The following is a 19,319-nucleotide window of genomic DNA, read 5'->3' on the forward strand; positions in this document are numbered from 1 at the left end:
TGCTTTCATTGTTATGCCTTGAGGAATTTATATAATGTTACGCATTTTTAATATTTGTTTTAGCAACTGCTACATACCCAAGTTCAGATTGTGAAGTGGCACATTTTATAACACTTGTATACAGTACTTAGAATAGAAGAATTTCCAGAATTTCTTTCAAATAGTGAAAACAAAGTTTCCTCACTGAGTGTCCACCAGTAGAAGGATTTATGTCTTCATATGAGATAATTTGTTGTTTGTCCACCTCTGTAACATGATGTGCTAATGCTTGAAAAATAAATTCTATGATAACAAGGCATATAAACTATGTGATTTGTAAAAAGAACAATCAAGATGAGTGTAATGACAAAGAAACCAGAGAGATCTTGCTGAATAAAGTCAGTGTTGCCTAGTGTATGTCCAAAGTTGCACTTGCATTGAAACGTTAGTAACAGGTATTAATGTAGTCTGTATACTGAAGAACTTCAATGTTAGCAGTGGTTTTTATTGATTTGTATTTTCAATTTCTTAAAATATAATATGCATTTTGTAATTTAACCTCATATTTGTCTTGATTAAAGTATAAATTACTTGATTGCATCACCAAGCAATAAAGAGGGGGAAAAAATGATATAAAGTTAATTTTACAGCAAAAAATGTGAGGCTTGTGGGCTTGTCTCCTAGGGAAGCTGACAGCAAACCTGATGTATAATAACTGTTTACCTCTGTGCAGTAGTACTACTCCTTGAGACTGGTTTATATTCCTGAGCAAGAGGATCATCATTCTGAAAAGGTTTTTCTAAATAATGACTGTACTTCATGAGTACATAAGATAGAGGAAATGAAAGCCACCTTGCTGCTGAATAAGAAGAATTACATTCCCATTCAGCACAACTTTAATGCACTTCGGCATCAACTTCACATTAGCTTCTATGTCTTGATTAACTGAATGTCTCTTTGTAGGCCAGTTGATTGAGATAGGCATCCATTGCAGAAGAGGAAGAATGAATCTCTGATGACATGTCGTAATGGCTTCCTTATTACTCCTTGAATCTGTGAAAATACAAATTTATCCTGACTTGTTAATGTATGCTAATATTTGTGTATATATAACTGTATGCGTAAGTCTTTTTTTTAACTAGCTGATATGTGAAATGAGAGAATGACTAAACAGAGAGGGTTCCCTACTGTTTGACTGAACAGCGTATTTACTTTTTAGTGATGTAATATTGCAACTATTAAGTTGCAACTATTGCAACTGTTAAGCTGCAGTACATCTTTCAAGTGACAAAGAAAGCACTGCTTATATTTTCAGAGTTAGGCATCTTCTTCGTGATGGTAATATGACTTTAAAGCTTGTCCGCAAGAGAAAAAAAATGGTAAAAAATGGCAAGTGTGGGCTCCACGGTGCCTTGGTAAAGATGCTATCTCCATCCTTACATAGGTACACTTCTGCCTCTTGTCCCTGCTAAGATGCATGGGAAGGCATGACGTGCAAACTCAGATCTTTCTTGTCATATCTGATATGTTTCAGAGTAGAAATTGTAGCATTAATTGTATCAGATGCCTTCTGGAAGACAGCATTGTGCTTCCTGCAATGTCCTCTGGTTCCTTCTCAGCCAAAGCCTCTTCTCTGTGGCATCCTTCACACGCACCTGCGTTTCATTCGTACCTCACACTTTCTGCCCTTGGTACCTCCTACAGCAAGGTCTAGGATTTAGCCTATTTGCAGAGTTTCAATTGAAGACTTTGTAGGCGAGGGCTGTTTTCTTCTTTAATCCTGAAATATTTTGCGCAGTCCGATCTAGCAGCCGTGGCACTATCAGATCTTCCCCACAACTGTTTCTGAATGAAGGAAAGAAGTTTTTCGGATTTGCAAAGATGAAGTAGTCCTTTATAGCACTGGTCTGAGCACAGACAAGGAATGGATCATCTCTAGTTGTCTGTCATTGATCTGTGTTCAGAAGATTATGCGAAATGAGAAGTGTTTTGTTTGGAAATAGCCCAGCAAGTTGAGGTAGGTGAAAATAAGTTTCAAAATTAGGGAAGTTAAATCCTATGTGAAAAAAAGGCACTAAGAGGTACAGTCATCTTTCAGAAGAGAATTTTAGAAGTTCCAAAATTGAGAGAGCCCCTTGTTGGGGGGACATAAATCTTTAACAGTAGTAAGACAGAAAATGGTAAGAACTAGTGTGTCATCTTGAAGCCTTTGAGGCTTCAAAAACAGGGGTACCAGGGCAGCCTGAAGTTCCTTTAGCTCAATATTCCGTCTCTAACAAATGACTAAAGCAATATACTGCCTGATAACTCCCCAAAGCATCTTCCTAGGCTTTTACAGCCTGAGGCATCACTGATGTGTAATACCCCTTAATATTTTATTTTTCTCTGAGCTTGTCAAAAAAATGCTTCTACACTACACATAGCTAAACTTTGGTTTTCAAATCTAAATGCCATCTTTATTTCACTTTCAAAAATGTTGATTTGGCATTATTTTCCTTCCAGTTCTTCAGTGCTTTTGGCAAAACTGGAAACACCAGAACTTGGAGCGTTTTACGCATGATGCCTTTTCAGATGCTCCTTCTGCAATGCTAATGTTTGTAAGCTCCCCTAAGCTGACTTTGCTGGGGGTAACTGGGGCTATGTGTGTCTGCTCAGGTAGTCGGCTCTCAGGCTGCCTGCTTTCCTTAGTGCGTTTTAGGCCTTGTGCTTTCTAAATGCATTTTCGTGATCTTTGCATTACTACTCCTTAAAGTGGCTTTAAGATACCAAACTATTAAATTAAATGTAGTTTAAGTAATTTTCATAGTTTTTGAAAATTTTTTTTAAGTGATTGAATAATTCCATTGGGTACCTGCCTTGAACACATGACAGCAATAATGGCTGACATTCCTGCCTACATTCTGTGGGGTTCTTTGTCAGAGCAGTGTGTTACTTGATCATATCAATAAAGAGAATACTTTCCGTTGTTGCTATCAAAGCATGGTTATGAAGGGGACGGAAGTTTAAAAAGTGACCTTTTGTGTTTCCATGTTTGTTTTTTGCACGGAGGGATTTCATTTTAAACACTTCGCAGTTGTTGCTATTTCATTTTATAGTTTTACTTGGGGATGTGCCCTTCCAGCCTAAGCAGGCAGGTGGTAAACCAGAGAGTATAACATAAAGGTTCTGTGTTCAACAAAGAGCAAGTCAGCAGTCCAGCTGTTAACCTGCTCTTGCAAGCATCAGCAAAGAGGAGATACAGATGAATATATCATTCATATTTATCATCTGCAAAGAGAAGAATGAATAAGATAAGTGAAAGTTCAAACAATATCATGGAATAGGAGGGGGCTAGAACAAATACCTTGTTCTGGTCAGTTTACCTAAACCTTGGAAGAAGAGCATAATAAAATGAAGTCTTTTTTTTTTTTTTTTTTTTTTTTTTTTTTTTTAGGTCATAGTCAGTCTCAGGAAGTATGTTCTGTATTGTTGCCTTCTTCTGAATCTTTCTTTGTTATTTCTTAGGTTTCTGTCCACTACCTTGTGCATCAGTGGAATTTGCTCTGCAAAAATGAGATAATGGCCTCTTCAACCAGTTGAAAGAAAGAGGTGAGCAGCTTTCTCACGGTCAGTGTTTTGTCTCCTTTAAAAAACGTTGTGCAGTGGAAACAAAATTCATTACATTTCTTAATGAAAAGTGAAACAGGTTCTAGATATTTTTCATGTGTCAAACAGGCTTGTTTTAATTCTTGTTCTGCTTTGCATGTGAGTATAAAGATGTATGTTATACAGTAAATGTCAGTACTTAAGAAAGGACAAATAGCCATACTGAATCTTCTAGCCACCATTTTTTTCTCTAATGTAGTTACTGCTGAGTACTTCAAAAGAAGGTATATAGGGAAAAAGATTATAAGGAACAATTATGTGCTAACAAGTCTGTTGGGTAGTTTCTTCACAGCCATAAGACAATTAGTGGTTGGTTTATACCCCGGAGCATAACTATTTATATGCCTTACAAACATCTGTTGTAGCTTATATATCTATATCTTAAAAATGATATTACTGAACTCCAACACTTTACTTGCACCTTATGCTAACATTACTGGGTGGTCCCTTTGCTTTCAATTATGAAGGAGTAAGTAGACCAAGTGAGGAGTGATGTATATTAAATAATCACTTTGTGTACATGTTTCAGCTCACCTTTAATCTTTTTTTTCCCTTAGATACTCTTAACTTGTGCAAAGTTTCCTTATTTCTAATTGTGATTACTCCCTTTAATTTAACTTCTTATTTCTACTGCATCTTACAAGTTTGTCCTTACTTTTATTAAAAGCTTAATTTTTTTTTCCTTATACTTTTTTTTGCAAAACATACTGCTCTATGAATTCTTTTGCCACAGATGTCAGTGAAGTTTCTGAATGCAACTGGCTTCCATGTGTTGGCTTCCAGCTTACATGACCTTAAATATTGCCTTGGATTTTCCTCATGCTTTGTTTACGAAATAAATAAAATGAGAGTTAATTTTGTTCTTCATGAAGCAAGCTGGCTGATGCTGTCAGCCTCAGGTTGTTTTTGTCATTTGTAACGCTTTGATTGCAACACAAATGCACTGTTTTCCTTCTACTCTCAGTTTCTCTTAGGAAGAATAATTGGAATTTTTAAAGCAAAGTTGTCCAGAAGTCCTGTGTGCTTGGGCCTACTTCAGATACCTTAAGCCATGTAGTATTGGATATAGTTGTTCTGGTTAAAGATGGTCCTGCTGTGAGTTGATAATCGCCATACGTGAGCCAGAAATTACCACACTAATAGGTCAGCCAAGAGCAGGGGTTGTGCGAGTGCACAGCAACATGCTTCACACAACGTCAGCTGCTTTACATCAGAGTCACCTTTAACAGTGGGTGGAATAGCCTGGCTGGCTGTATGTAAAAGGGATCAGAAATCATCATCCGCGTGTTCCTGTGAGCTCAGGGGTAGAGCTGTGGGAATAGTTAACTCTGGCAGGGTGGTAGTGATAAACATCTGGCAGCGAGAGCAGCTCCAGCCAGCATCGCATCGCTGTGCGCAGAAGGAGCATCCGCTTCGGCTCTGCGTCTGCTGCCTGGGCCTGGGTGCTCCGGCCAATGTTAGATGACAAAAGCTGAACGGATACGTGCCTTTTCGGTCATTTTTTTCTTCAATTCTAACATGCTCTGTCACTTCCACTAGTGGACAACAAAGAGATTTTTTTCTCTTTAGTCAATGAAAAGTAATTCCTCATTTAATTGCCTCAGTTGAAGCATGCGATTAGCTCAATTTGTTCTTGGTTTGCAGTACTTGTCTTCGCTAAATTTCATCAGTCACTATCTCGATAATAGTTTAATCTTCTTCACCTGTAATTATAAGTGAGAAATAAAGCTCTTATGGGAAATAATGGCTATGCCCATATAGATTTTTTTTCCAGTTATTCTGGAGAGGGCTAAAGCCCTTTCGGGTGGAATCATTTGTTGATCTAGCTCAAATTTGTCCACCTGTTCCTTTCTATGGCACGGGGTGGGGTGGGAGGTGTCCAGATGTGAAATGTCTCTTCTGTATGGGAATCTTGACAGAAGGGTCAGTCCAACTTGTTTGGTTCGCCTGAAATTCTTGCCATGTTTTATCATCATCAACAGTTTAAATTTCTTACCATCAGATCTTGTTGCTTCCATCTTCATGTTGTTCTTTGTGCCACATATATTATTTCACGTATCTGTTAACTTTAGAATACTCTAAAGAGATCATGCTTAAACTCTTTACCCTTTCCTAGTCATTTCTGACTAAGAACTTCCTTCTTTCTCCCACAGCTACAATTTCTTTAATAGCCTTTTGTGAGGAATTTCTTAAACTTCTAAAATAATCACTAAATAACATTTACTGTTTTTCTTGTTACTTTATTTTTTGACAAGTCCAAGTGATTTTTAACCTTGAGGATAGTTTGGTTTGTACTTCTGATATCACATAAGAAATAAGATATACGCCCTTGGGGAAAGAGAAAAGCAGGTTTTTGAAAGATACTTGTGCTTTGCTGTTGTGGCAAATGCTGATTTTATAACATTGAATGATTGAGATCTATAGGCTTGAGATCTATTAGCTTCTACCAGCAAGAGCATTTATGTCTACCCTTCCCTATTTTTTTCTCTTTTGCTGGAGAAATCAGTAAGTTTTCTGAGTTTCAAAGAAAAAGATACTGATTTAGAAATAGGTACTGACGGTTAAGTGGAGTCTATGAAAGCCCTTCAAGCTCAGTGGGGCCCTTCAGCAAATACATTTCACAGTGGGATTCAAGTTATAAAACCAAGACAAATGTAGCAAGAACTTTGAAATATTTCTTGTTATTTTTGGTTCCATAGTGCGATAGTAAAACACCATAAATGACGTCATGTACTGTATTTCATTTTGTTTAATATGTTTGGGTTAGAAGCCATAAAAGAACTCAAGTGTTTTTCAAGCTAAGTCTCCAGAAAATAGGTGAAGGCTCACTTAAGAAGTTTCTGCTTTTATAATTCTTTTTATTTTGTATTTTACTTTTTTTTTTTCTCCTTGCAGTGTTTGTGCAAGGTGAGAACATTTTGATTGCACTTTGTTTAGAGAGGAGAATATACACAGGCAGCAAGTGTTGATTGAATTTGCCTCTTTTTTTTTGCAGAGCCCTTCTGTGATCAGTCTTTTAATTGATTTCTCATTAATATTAATGGCAACTACATCGAATCTGGAAGTAGAATAAAGCTTGTATATTTGTGTGATTAATAATCATGTGATATAAAGTTCAGTTTTGGAAAAAAAAAAAAATAAATAAATCCCGAGTAAACCTGAATAGCAGAAGTATGTTTCTCAGGCTGAACTGGGAGTGTAGTTAAGCTAAGCAAAATCATAGAGCAGCATTTGGGAGAGCAGATCAGATGGTTACTAAGTTTTTTCTTCCCTTCCCTTTCTCCCCCTTTCTCCCCCTTTCTCCCCCTTTCTCCCCCTTTCTCCCCCTTTCTCCCCCTTTCTCCCCCTTTCTCCCCCTTTCTCCCCCTTTCTCCCCCTTTCTCCCCCTTTCTCCCCCTTTCTCCCCCTTTCTCCCCCTTTCTCCCCCTTTCTCCCCCTTTCTCCCCGTATAATTTGAGATTTTGGAAAGGAGACACAGTAGAAAGGAAACTGTAAGTGAAATAGTTGGGAAAGAGAATTGTATGTTAAAGACAGAAGGCAAAATGTTACTGGAAGTATAAAATGCAAGAAAAATTACTCAGAGTTGCCTTGGATGACTTAAAAGGAGCTTCATCTTTTCCTAAGAAAATACAAGGATTGTGAAATCCCTTTCACCCCCTCTGGGGATCTGATGCTGGAAGGCTGTTGTAGTAGTCTAAGGAGTAATACTTGTATAAAAATATGAAGAGCTATTATTTATACTAATGTTAAAATGAGCTTAAGTATTAGAGCAGGATTTAAGACTTTGTCAGTTCTGTCAATGTTGTTTTGGTGCCTTAGTGATAACATAACTAGGTGTCCATCATAGGGAAATCCAGAAAGACTAGTAAAGCTGCATGACAGAAAGGATATTAGTGTCTTTCTCACCACTAGTTTGTGGGGAAAATATATATATATATATATATGTAAAAAAGAAATTGAGAGGTACTTTAACTCACATACTCATATTTTATTTTTGTGTATGTTAAAAATAGACTTCAACCCCAGAATCTCACAGTGTTTCCATGTGATGGTTTTGGCTTGTGAAGGTGCAATTTCTGCCAGGCTGTTCTTAGGGCACTTGTGCCATTTAGAACTGAAATATTGCAAAGTACTCTGTTCTTACGAGATGATTACTGCCTCTGTAATAGAGCTACAAAATATGTCTGCTAAAGCTATTAGAAAGAACCTTGCAGCGTATCTTCCTATCTAAAGAGCTACAGTTACTTAAAGATGCATGTTGTCCACAGATAGAAACTGTGCAAGCACCTAGTACAGTGCAAGAACCAAGAGCTGCTCTGCCTGTTCATACTGGTGTTTCCCAAGATACTTCTGCTTGCATAAGTTGGCATAGACTCCTAAAGAGCAGCAACTTGATTAAAGAATTATAAAACACCTTGAGCTGGACTGTAAAGGAAGCCACAGTTATATGGTTATGGTTATGATGAAGTACTTTGATCTTAAAACTGTGTAAAAGGGTATAGCAGTTACCCTTAGGAAACCCATTTTTATTAGTTTTGTATAAAGTAGGGTGCAAGGGTTGTCCTGAGGAGTTATGATTTGTCTGTGTGGCCCAAACTGTTAAGTAAACAGAGAAGTGAATCTTGGAGTCTGATGTAACGTTTCCCGAGTGAAACATTTTACTTGAGACTGTTCCAGTCTGTAGGGAAAAATAGCCAGAATGTGAAAATGGCTCTTCAAAATGGTCACGCACAACCGCAATTGAGTTGTATACAACAAGGTTGCATACAGGGGTGAAAGGATGCCAAAACAATGGAAACATTTTGTAGTGATTAAACCCATTGCATAAAAAGTAGCTTTAAGGTCAGATTTTTAGGGGGTGAAATTTCTAATGACTAGTTATATGTTACTGATACAAGTGGAAGCATGCAGAAAACCTGGAAGGAAGTCCTGGGTGCAATCCTTTACAAGACATGAGCTCTGGACTGTTTTATATATATATGTGTGTGTGTGTGTATATATATATATATGTATAAATATATATATATATGTTAAATGTATATTTTTATAATGACTAAAGCCTTAGGACTCCTACTTGTCCAGAGAAATTGAATGCTGTGATAATATTTAGCAATAATGGCTTAATGTATTATGCAGTTTTGGTTGTAATGCCTGATAATCTGCCAAGAAAATGAAATGTAAATTGTTAGTTTGGTGGATAAACTTTATTTAATGGTAAAGTTACACTTTTTTTTTTTTTTTGGAAAAAAATATTTAATTCATGTAAGTCTTGAACTGCAGCTAATGCATAGAGGAAATGCCATACATAAACTGCTTGTATCACAAATACCCCTAGAATTAATATTTGGAAAGCTTCAAATGTCTATAAAAATGAGACTTCTGAATTCCTAAGTCATTTTTGAAAATGACTTTGAAAATATAGGCCCAGTTTAGAGATAATTAGGTATTGTTCCGTTCGTCAAGTTTAGAGATAATTAGGTATTGTTCCATTCTTCATTGGTGCTTATATGGCTTAGATAATAAACGTTTGATTTCAGAAATGATACATGACTTAGTAAATGCTTGAAATAGTAATTTCAAGCATTTCAGCATGTAGGATTAATACTCGTAAGTATATAGAGTTATTTCTGGACACTTTTCCCTTTGGAGTGCCAGTTGTAGACAATTATTTCAGTTATTCCAAACTTAAGCATTCTATGATTCTATGATTGTCATGTTCAGAATGCAGTTAGCCTTTTCAAAACACAGAAATGTAAGTCTTAGCTTTTTTGGTGTTTTATGTATGGCTTTGCAATAAATTAGTTAAAGTAGTACAAAAATAAATGTTTGCCTTTACCTAAAGTTTCTCAGTGTAACCTCATTCTTATAGTAAAAATATAGAGTTAAAATGTGAATTAGTACAATGAACTATTTATTGATGAAACTTTCGTGATTTCCAGCATGGCATTTTCTGTAGAAAATGCACGTAACTGTTATATTGTCAGTAAGTTAACTGACATTTTTGTGCTTAAATCTCAGTAATTTTTCATCTTTTAAAACTAGGTTTTAAGTAAGTTTTGTAACTGATTTTTTTTTTTAGCGTGTTTGTCCTCACTTATGATGATTTGACATACTTAACATTTTATTAACCATGATGGCAACACAGACATTAAGTATAGACAACTATCAAGATGGACAACAGGTAAGTCTGTTTTTCCTTTTTCTCTAAATTAGCACAATTAGCAATAGGAAGATGTAGTGACTTTTCTTTGCTACCTGCTTTGGCATTATTTTAAGTATCTCATGTTGATTGTAAAAACAAGATCTTTAAAGTGATGAACTAACATGCTTTATAATACCTGGACACTTGTATTAAATGTTTAGCTCAGCCTTGCGTAACTTTGCTTGACTTTTGGGAAATTGTTACACAAGGAGTTTTTCTTCTGAAGCTGCCCTAGATGATTTATCCTGTGCTGTAATGCTCCAAATTTAGGAAAGTTAAATGGCTGTTTGTAATATTTTGTGTATGGACTCCTGTGCTTCTGTATTCGCAATGATATTTAAGCAGCGATAGACATGTTGGTCTTCAGCAAGTGAAGTATAAATTTAGTTATCTAGAATTACATGGCAACAACCTCATTTGACTTGCTACAGTTGTGCTGCAGACTAGAAACTGGTAAAATACTTCACTCAATAGCCTAAATAAAAGTAATAATTAGAATTAAAATGTTAGTCAGTGGTCTTTCATGCTTTTGTTTCTGTTAAAAAGCAACTAAACAGCTAGAATAATAAAACACACTTCTTCAGATGTGTCTGATCATGATAATCCTTCTTTTGTACAACAGTCTGCATATTGCACCAATTTGAATTACCAAATTAAAATAGTGTTAGCTGGAGGCAAGTCATACCCTGCCCTGGGCTCTAAAGACCCATTTTTGTGTTATTTTGTGTCAACCTTAAGCTGTAAATACAAGCACTTCTGTCAGCAGATGGCAACAGTGGTGAACAGACAGAAGAAAAACAGCAACTTTTTCAATCTCTCAAACAGATGTTTATCTGACTTAAGTTGGGATTTACTTATTTTTTTAATGTCTGTTTACAACTTTTTTTAAAAAAATTCTATTTTCTTGCTATTCTTTCACCTAACTTGAATTTTTGCTTTATTTACCACAAAATACATGCTTTCCTCTAATACGTGCTTTTGTGAAGACCAAGTGGGGAGAGAGGGTTTTCTTTCCATTTATTTTATATCATAAACCCACTGTGACCCAGATAGGCAGGTGATTTGGTGCCTGCTTCTTCTGCATTTTGGAAATACCCCACAGGAAACAGCGTGCAGTTTTAAGTGAGCTATTTCCTTCTTGCAGCAATATCGCCTCCACCTTCATATTCTGCAGATGTATGGCATGACATGAGTCATCCCCTTTTATTTTGCCCCTCCTTTCTCTCGTTAGCCAAGAAATGAGTTCACTAGTTACATCTTTTCTACAAGCACTCTAGCATAGAAACTACCCGGTGCTTGCTGAGGGAGCACTTTGCAAAGCAGAATGCTCATTTGGCTTGGATACTTTGTCATTTACTTAGTTTCCCGTTTAACTAGAAGATGGCTTGCCCCTGTCAGGTAGATTTGTTTTGCTTATTTTGTGTGGCAGATAGAGGCAGGTCTATCAGAATGGGATGCTCAGAAGGGTTTTGGAGGCCAGCTCCCCTCTTGAGGAGTTCTGCATGAGAGGTGACACGATGTATTTCAAGGGAGAAGAGAGGAAGTGAATGCCTTCTGTACACTCGGTTCATTTCTGAAGGTGCTGATTCTGACTTCATGGTGGTGTGTAGAACAGCCTCTCATCTTGAATTAGGTGAGGATTGGTGTGACTTGCCTTTGTATGGATATCGCCAGTGTCAAAGGGGAGAAGACCAAGGTTTTGTGTTTGTTTGCTTTTTTCGAAGGGAAGCTATGATGCTCAGGGTTAAGTCCCTTAACTTTTAGTCTTAAAAAAGTAATTGGAAGTGATGGGAAATCCATTTGCCAAGCCTCAAAAGCACCTCCCATGTATTCCCAGCCACCTCGCGCAATTTAGGATATGCATGGTAGCGGCAGTGGCTCTGTGGGAATAATTCCAGTGCTGGCAGATCATGCTCTCTCAGATAGATCTGGTGAGGAAAAAGAGATATGTCTGTTCTTGCAGCCAAACAGGTGAATAGAGTGGGGATTTACATCTGAAGGAGTAGAAGGCAGGAGAAAGTCAAAAGAGGAAGCCAGAAGGCGCCCCCTCCCTCAGATTAGGGGCAGGGAAGTGTTCAACTAGATGCATCGCTAATGGAGAAATTATGTGGGACTTGAGCTGTTGTTGAGCCCAACATGCTAAACAATATTGATGTGAGGCTTTCATCAGCACTATCAATGTGACCACAGTCACATATATAGAAGTTATAGAAGTTTAAAAGGACTTTTTTCAGTAATATTTAAACAAGATTTATATTTTTAAAGTGGTGTGGGGGATTTTGTTTGTTTTGTTTTTGTTTTGTTTTTCAGAGGATTATTGATATTCCCCCTGCTTTTTATCTACCTTAACATTGCAGTTCCTTATTGCTCCACTTATTTGCAGGCCACCAATCCAGACTGGTCGTTTTTCACTCTCATGCAGATTTATCGTTTTAGACTGACAACTTTTACATGAGGTGATTAAATTTGTTATGTATGAATATGTGAATTACCTTTAGATAAGTTCGCATATATAAGAAATACTTTTTAAAGGCAGTTGCTTAGATTTTATTTCCTCACAAATTGCATATATGTTTTTGTTAAATGGATTTGTAGATGTAATTATTGCTGTTTTCTCCCATAGCTTGATATCCCTAACTTGTTACCTCAGTATGTAAATTTGAATGCTAAAGCTCAGTGGAAGTTATGTTCCTGATCATTGAAAGATTGGTAAGACATAGAATACTTTGCTCCTCTAAGAAAGTAGGCACTTTAACAGACAAGAAAAACTAGTTTCAGAATCCAATTGCTTCAGTATTGCGCTGTAATGTTCAGTAAGGAATGAGAAAGAAAACTTGGAGTAGAAACTTTCCTTCCTGTAGTTTTCCTTGTATGCAGGCATCCTCATAAAATTTTTGGAGCGAGGCACTTTAGCCCTTTCCAAAAATAGCCACTTGAAAGGTGAAATGTTTTAACAATTCACTGATACCTGTCATTCCCATCTTAAAGCTGAGTGTTGAAACTTGAAGTGACCTTTACCCATTAAGAAGTGTCAAAGATTAAAAGAGAGTTTTTGTTACTGCCTATGTCTTGTGCAACTGCCAAGTCATACCAACCTTCTGGCAATTTGGTAGCCTTTTGCATTGCTATTTCCTTAGAAAACAGTACAGTTATTTTACGTCAAGCACACAGCTTTACTAATAACATATCTTACTTTATCTACAGATGCAAGTAGTAACAGAATTAAAAACTGAACAAGATCCAAACTGCTCTGAAACTGATGCAGAAGGGGTGAGTCCTGCCCCTGTAGAATCTCAAACTCCAATGGATGCAGACAAGCAGGCTATTTACAGGTAGTAACAGACTTGCGTTCTGTCTTTTGAAGGGTAAAGTTTTGGGTGTGTTTTTTTGTTGTTGTTGTTTGTTTGATTGTTTGTTTTTTTTAATAGGCCGATTAAAATCAGATGGTCTCTTGGTTATATGATGCTGTAGGTTATGGGGAAGGAATCAGATCAAATTAGTTTCATTATCAGTCTTTACCCAAGTAAAACTTTCCTTTATTGTGGGATTCCTTATACTTCAGCACAGTATCAAGGTTATTCTAAAGACAGCAGCATTTAAGGATCAAATGCAGTTTAGCAAGTTATTCAGGCTGTTGAACTATGATCACAGTTTTTCATACTGTAATTTTTCTCTTAAATCTCAGTTTTATTTTTATTGTGATTACCAATCTTTATTCGCTGTTCCTAGGGATTGCAATCTATTGCCCGGTAGTTAGCTCAAACTGGATTAAATGTTGATGTAAAAACAAAACCAAAACACCTTCCAGTGTTATGTGCTGTGCTGAGCACTAAGTGCCGTTTTGATGAGGTTTCAGTGTTCTTTCATTTTCATTACTTTATAGAGTTATAATTGCTACCAGTGAGCACGTGAAACATGAAGCAAAAGACCTAGCACAAGTCTCCAAATAAGTGGATAACAAAATCCTAGTTCTGCTCTGAGCCAACCTAAATGATTGCATGGGAGGCCACCAACTATAGCCTATGTACCAGTCTCAGTTTAATCAGTCTGTAAGGCATTTTGTGATATGTAAGATCTATATTGAAAATAAGTGAATTTTATCAGATTTGATCATTTAAATCTGCATTCATCCCATTGGTAACTGCTAATCTCAATTTCTAATGCACCGTGTTAATGTATATCTTGCCACTTAATTACAGTTAATAAAGCAATATGCATAGTTTTGTAGCTTGTTCTCTTTGTTTAAATATGTTTTACTGCTTTGCTTGTATCTAGATTGAAATGGAAATGAGAAAAAAAAAAACAAGGCTTTTGTTTTGCTATAGTCACTTATGTTATATGCAGTCTTTCAATTTCTTATACAAATGGCTGTTACCTTACGTGAGGTAGATACTTAAGTTTTCAGTTGTCTGTGTAAGAGATACTTAAATATTTTAACTCTTATTCCAGGCACCCACTATTTCCTTTATTAGCATTATTATTTGAAAAATGTGAACAGTCTACACAAGGTTCAGAAGGCACAACTTCTGCTAGTTTTGATGTAGATATTGAAAATTTTGTAAGGAAACAGGAGAAAGAAGGAAAACCATTTTTCTGTGAAGATCCAGAAACTGATAATCTGGTAAGTATAAGATGTTCATTTTATATCTTAATCAGAATGCTTGGCTGTTCTTCCTAATTTGTTTTCTCAGCTGGTGGTCATATTTTCTACTCAGATATATATATTATATATATATATATATATATAAAATATATATATATCTTGTTTTATTGTGAATACCTGATCTCTTAAGGGGACTGTGAGATAGAACAAGTCTGCATCCTTGAGCCTACCTCATAGGAGAAAGGGCTACTTAACATGTACATTCACAAGCAAAGCCAAATTGACAGGAGCTGGAAACATCAATCGGAAAAAAATAATGATTTACAATGGATATCTAGGAAGATTTAAGTGTGCAATATCCTATGTGGAACACTGAAGTAATGTGCCTGATAAAATCTTCTAATCAAGAAGAAGATTTTACATGAGAGATATGAGATGCTGCTTTAAATTGCCTGGAGTGTTGTAGATGACAGTATGTCAGGAGGGGCACATATGGTTATAAGAAAGCGGTCATTTTTTGCCTGCTTTTGCAAGCAGACTGAAGCGTTGTTTTGCATAACTTGATTTCTTTCCAAGTACTTTGTGACTGATTGTCAGTGTCCTGAGTTCAGGGAAGATAGTATTGAAATACTGTCATGAAAGATAATGCTGAAAAGGGCCTTTGTGTATTCCTAGACCAGTGTGAGAGGAAAGAAGATAGAGGAAAGGACAGTATGTTGTCGAGTGAGGCAGGCTTTTACAGCCCTAGCTAAAGAGGCTTAAAAAGTTACCTTCTCAGCTACTTGTTACATCTTTTTAATTGTAGGTTATAGTGTTCTTGATTGAAATATCTTTGTAGATTGTGTCAATGCTCTTAATCTATGTAAGTATGGTCCGGTTAGTTTAAATCCTCTATAGGGATGGATCGGGTTAATGTAACTTTGAGCTAGACTGCCTGCAGGACTAAATAGCTCTTGCATCTTAGTTGTGGAGCTGATGATTTGTTTGCTGTCAGGAACCACCACCAAGGTGAATTTTCAATGGTTTGGCTTGTTTGTTTTGCAGAAGATTTTACTCCCAATTTGGAAAAATTTTGAATTTCAAATGAGATTTTGGGATAGATGGTAGACCAAAAGAATGGACTTCAGAAAGATGGCAAAGCAGCCAAAGGAGGAGTCACAGCTACATTTTAGCTACTTCAGAGCATCTCGTGCATATTAAATGCATCTACTCCCAGTATGTTAAGGTAGTCTCAGTATTAGTGTGAAGATTTTCAGTTTATAAATGAAGAACAAGTATTGACCTGTTTGAGCAAAGTTATAGCCAGAACAGATTTTAACCCACAGAATCTCAGTTTAATATCTTGGTCTTTAGGTCTCCATGGACAAATTTTGATGCAGCCCACCTGACTAAGATTTACAGGTTTTACAATAACTTCATTTTCCAGGTTGAAGGAGGTTGACATAAACACTGAAACAGTTCCATGGATAAACCCTGTAGCAGAATGACTATTGCTACTGTAGGAAGAAAAAAAGAATAGAATGTTGAAAGAGTAAAAATAAAGGGAAATAAAACATACTTTTCTTCTTTAGCTACTACCCTAGAGTTAGAAGCAATGGTGTGGGACACTGCTTCTTTTCTTTGAAATGTCAGTACAGTGGCACTACATTTGTGAAATACTTGTAGCACAGTATAATACTGTGTTTTCAATGCATGCAAAAATAAGTGCTTGCTTCAGAATGGCGACAAGAAGATGGTCCTGTTTCAGAACGTGAGTGTGGCTTTTCCACCAGGGTGCAGAAATACTTGGAGGATCATCTGGACTTGGACCATCATTTTAGATATGGGAAAGGGTTTCAGGGTTCTTGCAGACCTCCAAAAAATGTTTAATGGGGGAGAAGGGGATAAATGCTTTAGAGAGATACTAGTTTCTGAGGAGAACTGCTAATGAATGTAGTTAATCTTGGAGGTCATTTTAATGTGGTACAAAATCTTGTGGGATTGTCGTTAAAGTAGTGAGTTGTAGACAGAATTAGCTAAATAATATATCAGTCTTGGGATCTTGTAATTTGACCCAAGTATCTAGAAGCTTGACTGCCAGGTGTGTACATAATTTTAGAGTAACTTCTTCCTTCGTCTCTGACTCTGCAATGTGTTTGTTGGTTTTTGTCACTGCTATCAGTGGCAACTCCTGAGGGCTGTTTGCACATCAGTTGTGAATTTAAAAGCACTAATAAATTTTCTATTTTTCTTTTTTTTCCCCTGGGGTCTTTTGTGAATATATTTCCTTCCCATTCTTTACTCAAAATAAAAATGAATTCTGTTCTATATAAAGTGGGTCTGCTGACTTGCTCAGCCTCAGGTTATTTTCCTCATTTGTAACTCTCCAAATTTAACACTGGAAGGAAAAAGCCCATGTTCAACTCGCCCTTCTTCCTGATTGACCCGATTCTGTTTTTTCTGGTGACAAAGTCACTTGGTTTGTGTGGTTCTTACGGTTGTGGATGGGCTGGCGGCACAAGTCTGCCTGAAATGGATGCGGAAGTCTGGTGTTTCGTAGCATGGCCCTGGTAGGAGGCACCCAGTTATAACAGCTGAGGTCACTGCTATCTTAAACTGGAACCACATTGCAGAGTTGCCTTGCCTTCGGCAGGGGAGCCAGCTCTGTAGCTGCATTGTCAGCCCTGCCTTTCTGTTACCAGATACTGAGTGAAATCTGAGTGTGGCTTCTCCTCCGCCTCTCCTGGGGGCAGAGGCCTCGGAGCAGCTGCTGTCGCCGCAGCAAAGAGCAGAGCGGAAGAGTTTCTTCAAGTTAAGGAATAGCTGGTCCTTTCCTCAGGCTCTTCTTCTTGACGCTCGCACAGAGAAGTTTTTCTTCCTTGTGTCATATAAATGAAATGCACTTTTTTTAAACATAAATTTAAAAATCTCTGTGGGATTGGAAATAGAAGAAATCCTAAGACTATGTTCCTTTTGTTACTTGTCTGTCTTCTCCCTTTTTAACTCTGGTGTTGAATAAACCATGCACTCGAAGGGAGAAACCAGCAGATCCTGCCAACGAGAGCGAGCTGGAAGGGTGGAGGAGATGGGCTGGACAACCACAGCTTTCTGCCTGTGCTCTCACCTGCTTCTGGTGGAGTCCAACAAATAAGGGGGTTTGGTTGGTCTGGCGGGGCATATCTTGTAGATCTCAAGTACTCTGGACAGTTCCAACACAGAAACTGAAGTTAGTGACTTCAAAACAAGAAAACCCTTTCTGTGTCCCATCTTAAGCTAGCTCTATACTGCGTTTAGGCTGATTGACTGGGTACCAGAAATCCTGAATGTTTGGGGATTTTATACATGAATGTTAATATTCTGGCAATGTTTCACACTGCCCAGACACTTAAAGTGCCTTGAATATTCTTCAAAAAAAATAGGTTGTTTGTCATCCAGAGGACTGCAAAATGTTCATCTGTAAGGCACGGACTTTAGGTCAGAGTGGCCAGAAAGGAAGGTCATTAAAAGCTGTGTTAGATTGTGCTAACCTGAGTAGCTCTTAGCAAGCTACAGTCTAGATTACCTCTTGTCACTTTTATGTTATGGTATCTTTTCCATTCTGTATTAATTGGTGGTTTCCTTCCTTAATAGTGTAAATTACTTTGGCATTGGGAAGTACAATGAGAATCCACTGGAAATTTCGTTTTAAGAACAGTCTTGGTCTATACATGGTTAAGCCTGGCCTATAAATAGGTTTTTGATCCTTTTTATTTATCTTTATAGAGGCATTCTCTTCTTTAAGTTACAAAGTCAACAGACTCAGTAGGTGATCTTGAAACCATATGGCAAAGGATTTGGTCAGTATAGAAGTAGTGACGCTCCACCCCTTTTGCAGTGTCTTACCCGAGTTTCCCTTTCAGGTACATCGTCAATGTAGAGAGTTTGCAGTGAGACGGATGGGAGTATTGCCACTAATGCTGATGGCTTCTGGATTATGTCAGAAAAGAGTTACTAGGGTTCATTGAATTTTAAAGGACAAGAATTTCTCAGAATGTGTTATGACAGTTTGAAAGAAGAAAAACATTGACACTGCCCTATGCAAGGTTTCTTCTTGAAATGAATTTTTGAGAAATTCTGCTTGTGACATGGTCTGGAGTAAATTTGTTTGTTTTATTTGGCCTTGTACAGCTGTTGCTGTGTTCCTCTTTTTCTGTGTGATTGTTTTCATGTGCTTAAGGCAGAGATGGTTTTGGCCTTGGTTCTGATAAGGTGTTCTTGTACTCTGTGATCTTTGTTCATCATGCGGGCTGTGAGCAGAAGGATGGGGCATGTCCAGTTCTAAGTATTTCTCTGGAAGAAAAAAAAAAAAAAAGCTGCAGTTTTGAGTACAAGCCTGCACTAAAACTCTCAAAACTGTTACAGGTTCCCTGAAGCAGTGAGATTGCATTTGTTTTCCTTTATTGGAGAAATGAGGTGCGTTTTTTCCTCTCAAGGAAGAGCATAACACAAGAAAATGCAAAGTTTTGATTGATTTATGGTTAGTTTTGACTTTAATTCAATTCTTACTTTGTGTGTCAACTATCAATTTGAAACTAAACCTAAACTGAAAAAGGCTTTTTTTTTTTTTTTTTTTAATCCAAACACATGTTGAGTAATAAGTGGTGTAAATATCGGTAATGGTTTAAGGGAGGAAAAATAGTCTGACTAAACAGAACCAATTCCTCATGTAAAATATTGTGTGCCCAAAGATGTATTATTTATTACCTCAGGCCCAGCACAGCAAACAGTAGATGAAAGAGACTAAAAACCTTATGATTAAGGTATTCACTAATGCATATACTCTCTGTTAGTCTGCTGCATATAGACAATTTTATAATTTAAGTGTTTTGATCTCTGATTATTGCGGTATTACAGGATAGTCATTAATAACTA

The 19,319-nt window shown here is 37.0% G+C and overlaps 1 protein-coding gene across 4 annotated transcripts in view; it reads left to right on the forward strand.

The window, feature by feature from the left end:
- Positions 1-19,319, forward strand: part of PKNOX1 (PBX/knotted 1 homeobox 1) — a 38,579-nt gene that overhangs the window by 7,514 nt on the left and 11,746 nt on the right. Inside the window, exons 2-5 of one of the 4 annotated variants that reach the window (XM_088530655.1) lie at positions 3,484-3,567; positions 9,704-9,805; positions 13,031-13,158; positions 14,276-14,447. In XM_088530655.1, the coding sequence (XP_088386781.1) occupies positions 9,755-9,805; positions 13,031-13,158; positions 14,276-14,447 (351 nt within the window). In that variant the 5' untranslated portion in view covers positions 3,484-3,567; positions 9,704-9,754. Of the gene's footprint in view, positions 1-3,400; positions 3,568-9,703; positions 9,806-12,449; positions 12,536-13,030; positions 13,159-14,275; positions 14,448-19,319 lie in introns of those variants that run through there. The other 3 variants (XM_088530657.1, XM_088530656.1, XM_088530658.1) reach the window with 3 other exon arrangements.

The sequence above is a fragment of the Tinamus guttatus genome, unplaced genomic scaffold (genome assembly GCF_059628265.1).
Source record: "Tinamus guttatus ecotype Peru unplaced genomic scaffold, ASM5962826v1 Tinamus_guttatus_pri_ptg000384l, whole genome shotgun sequence".
Classification (NCBI taxonomy): domain Eukaryota; kingdom Metazoa; phylum Chordata; class Aves; order Tinamiformes; family Tinamidae; genus Tinamus; species Tinamus guttatus.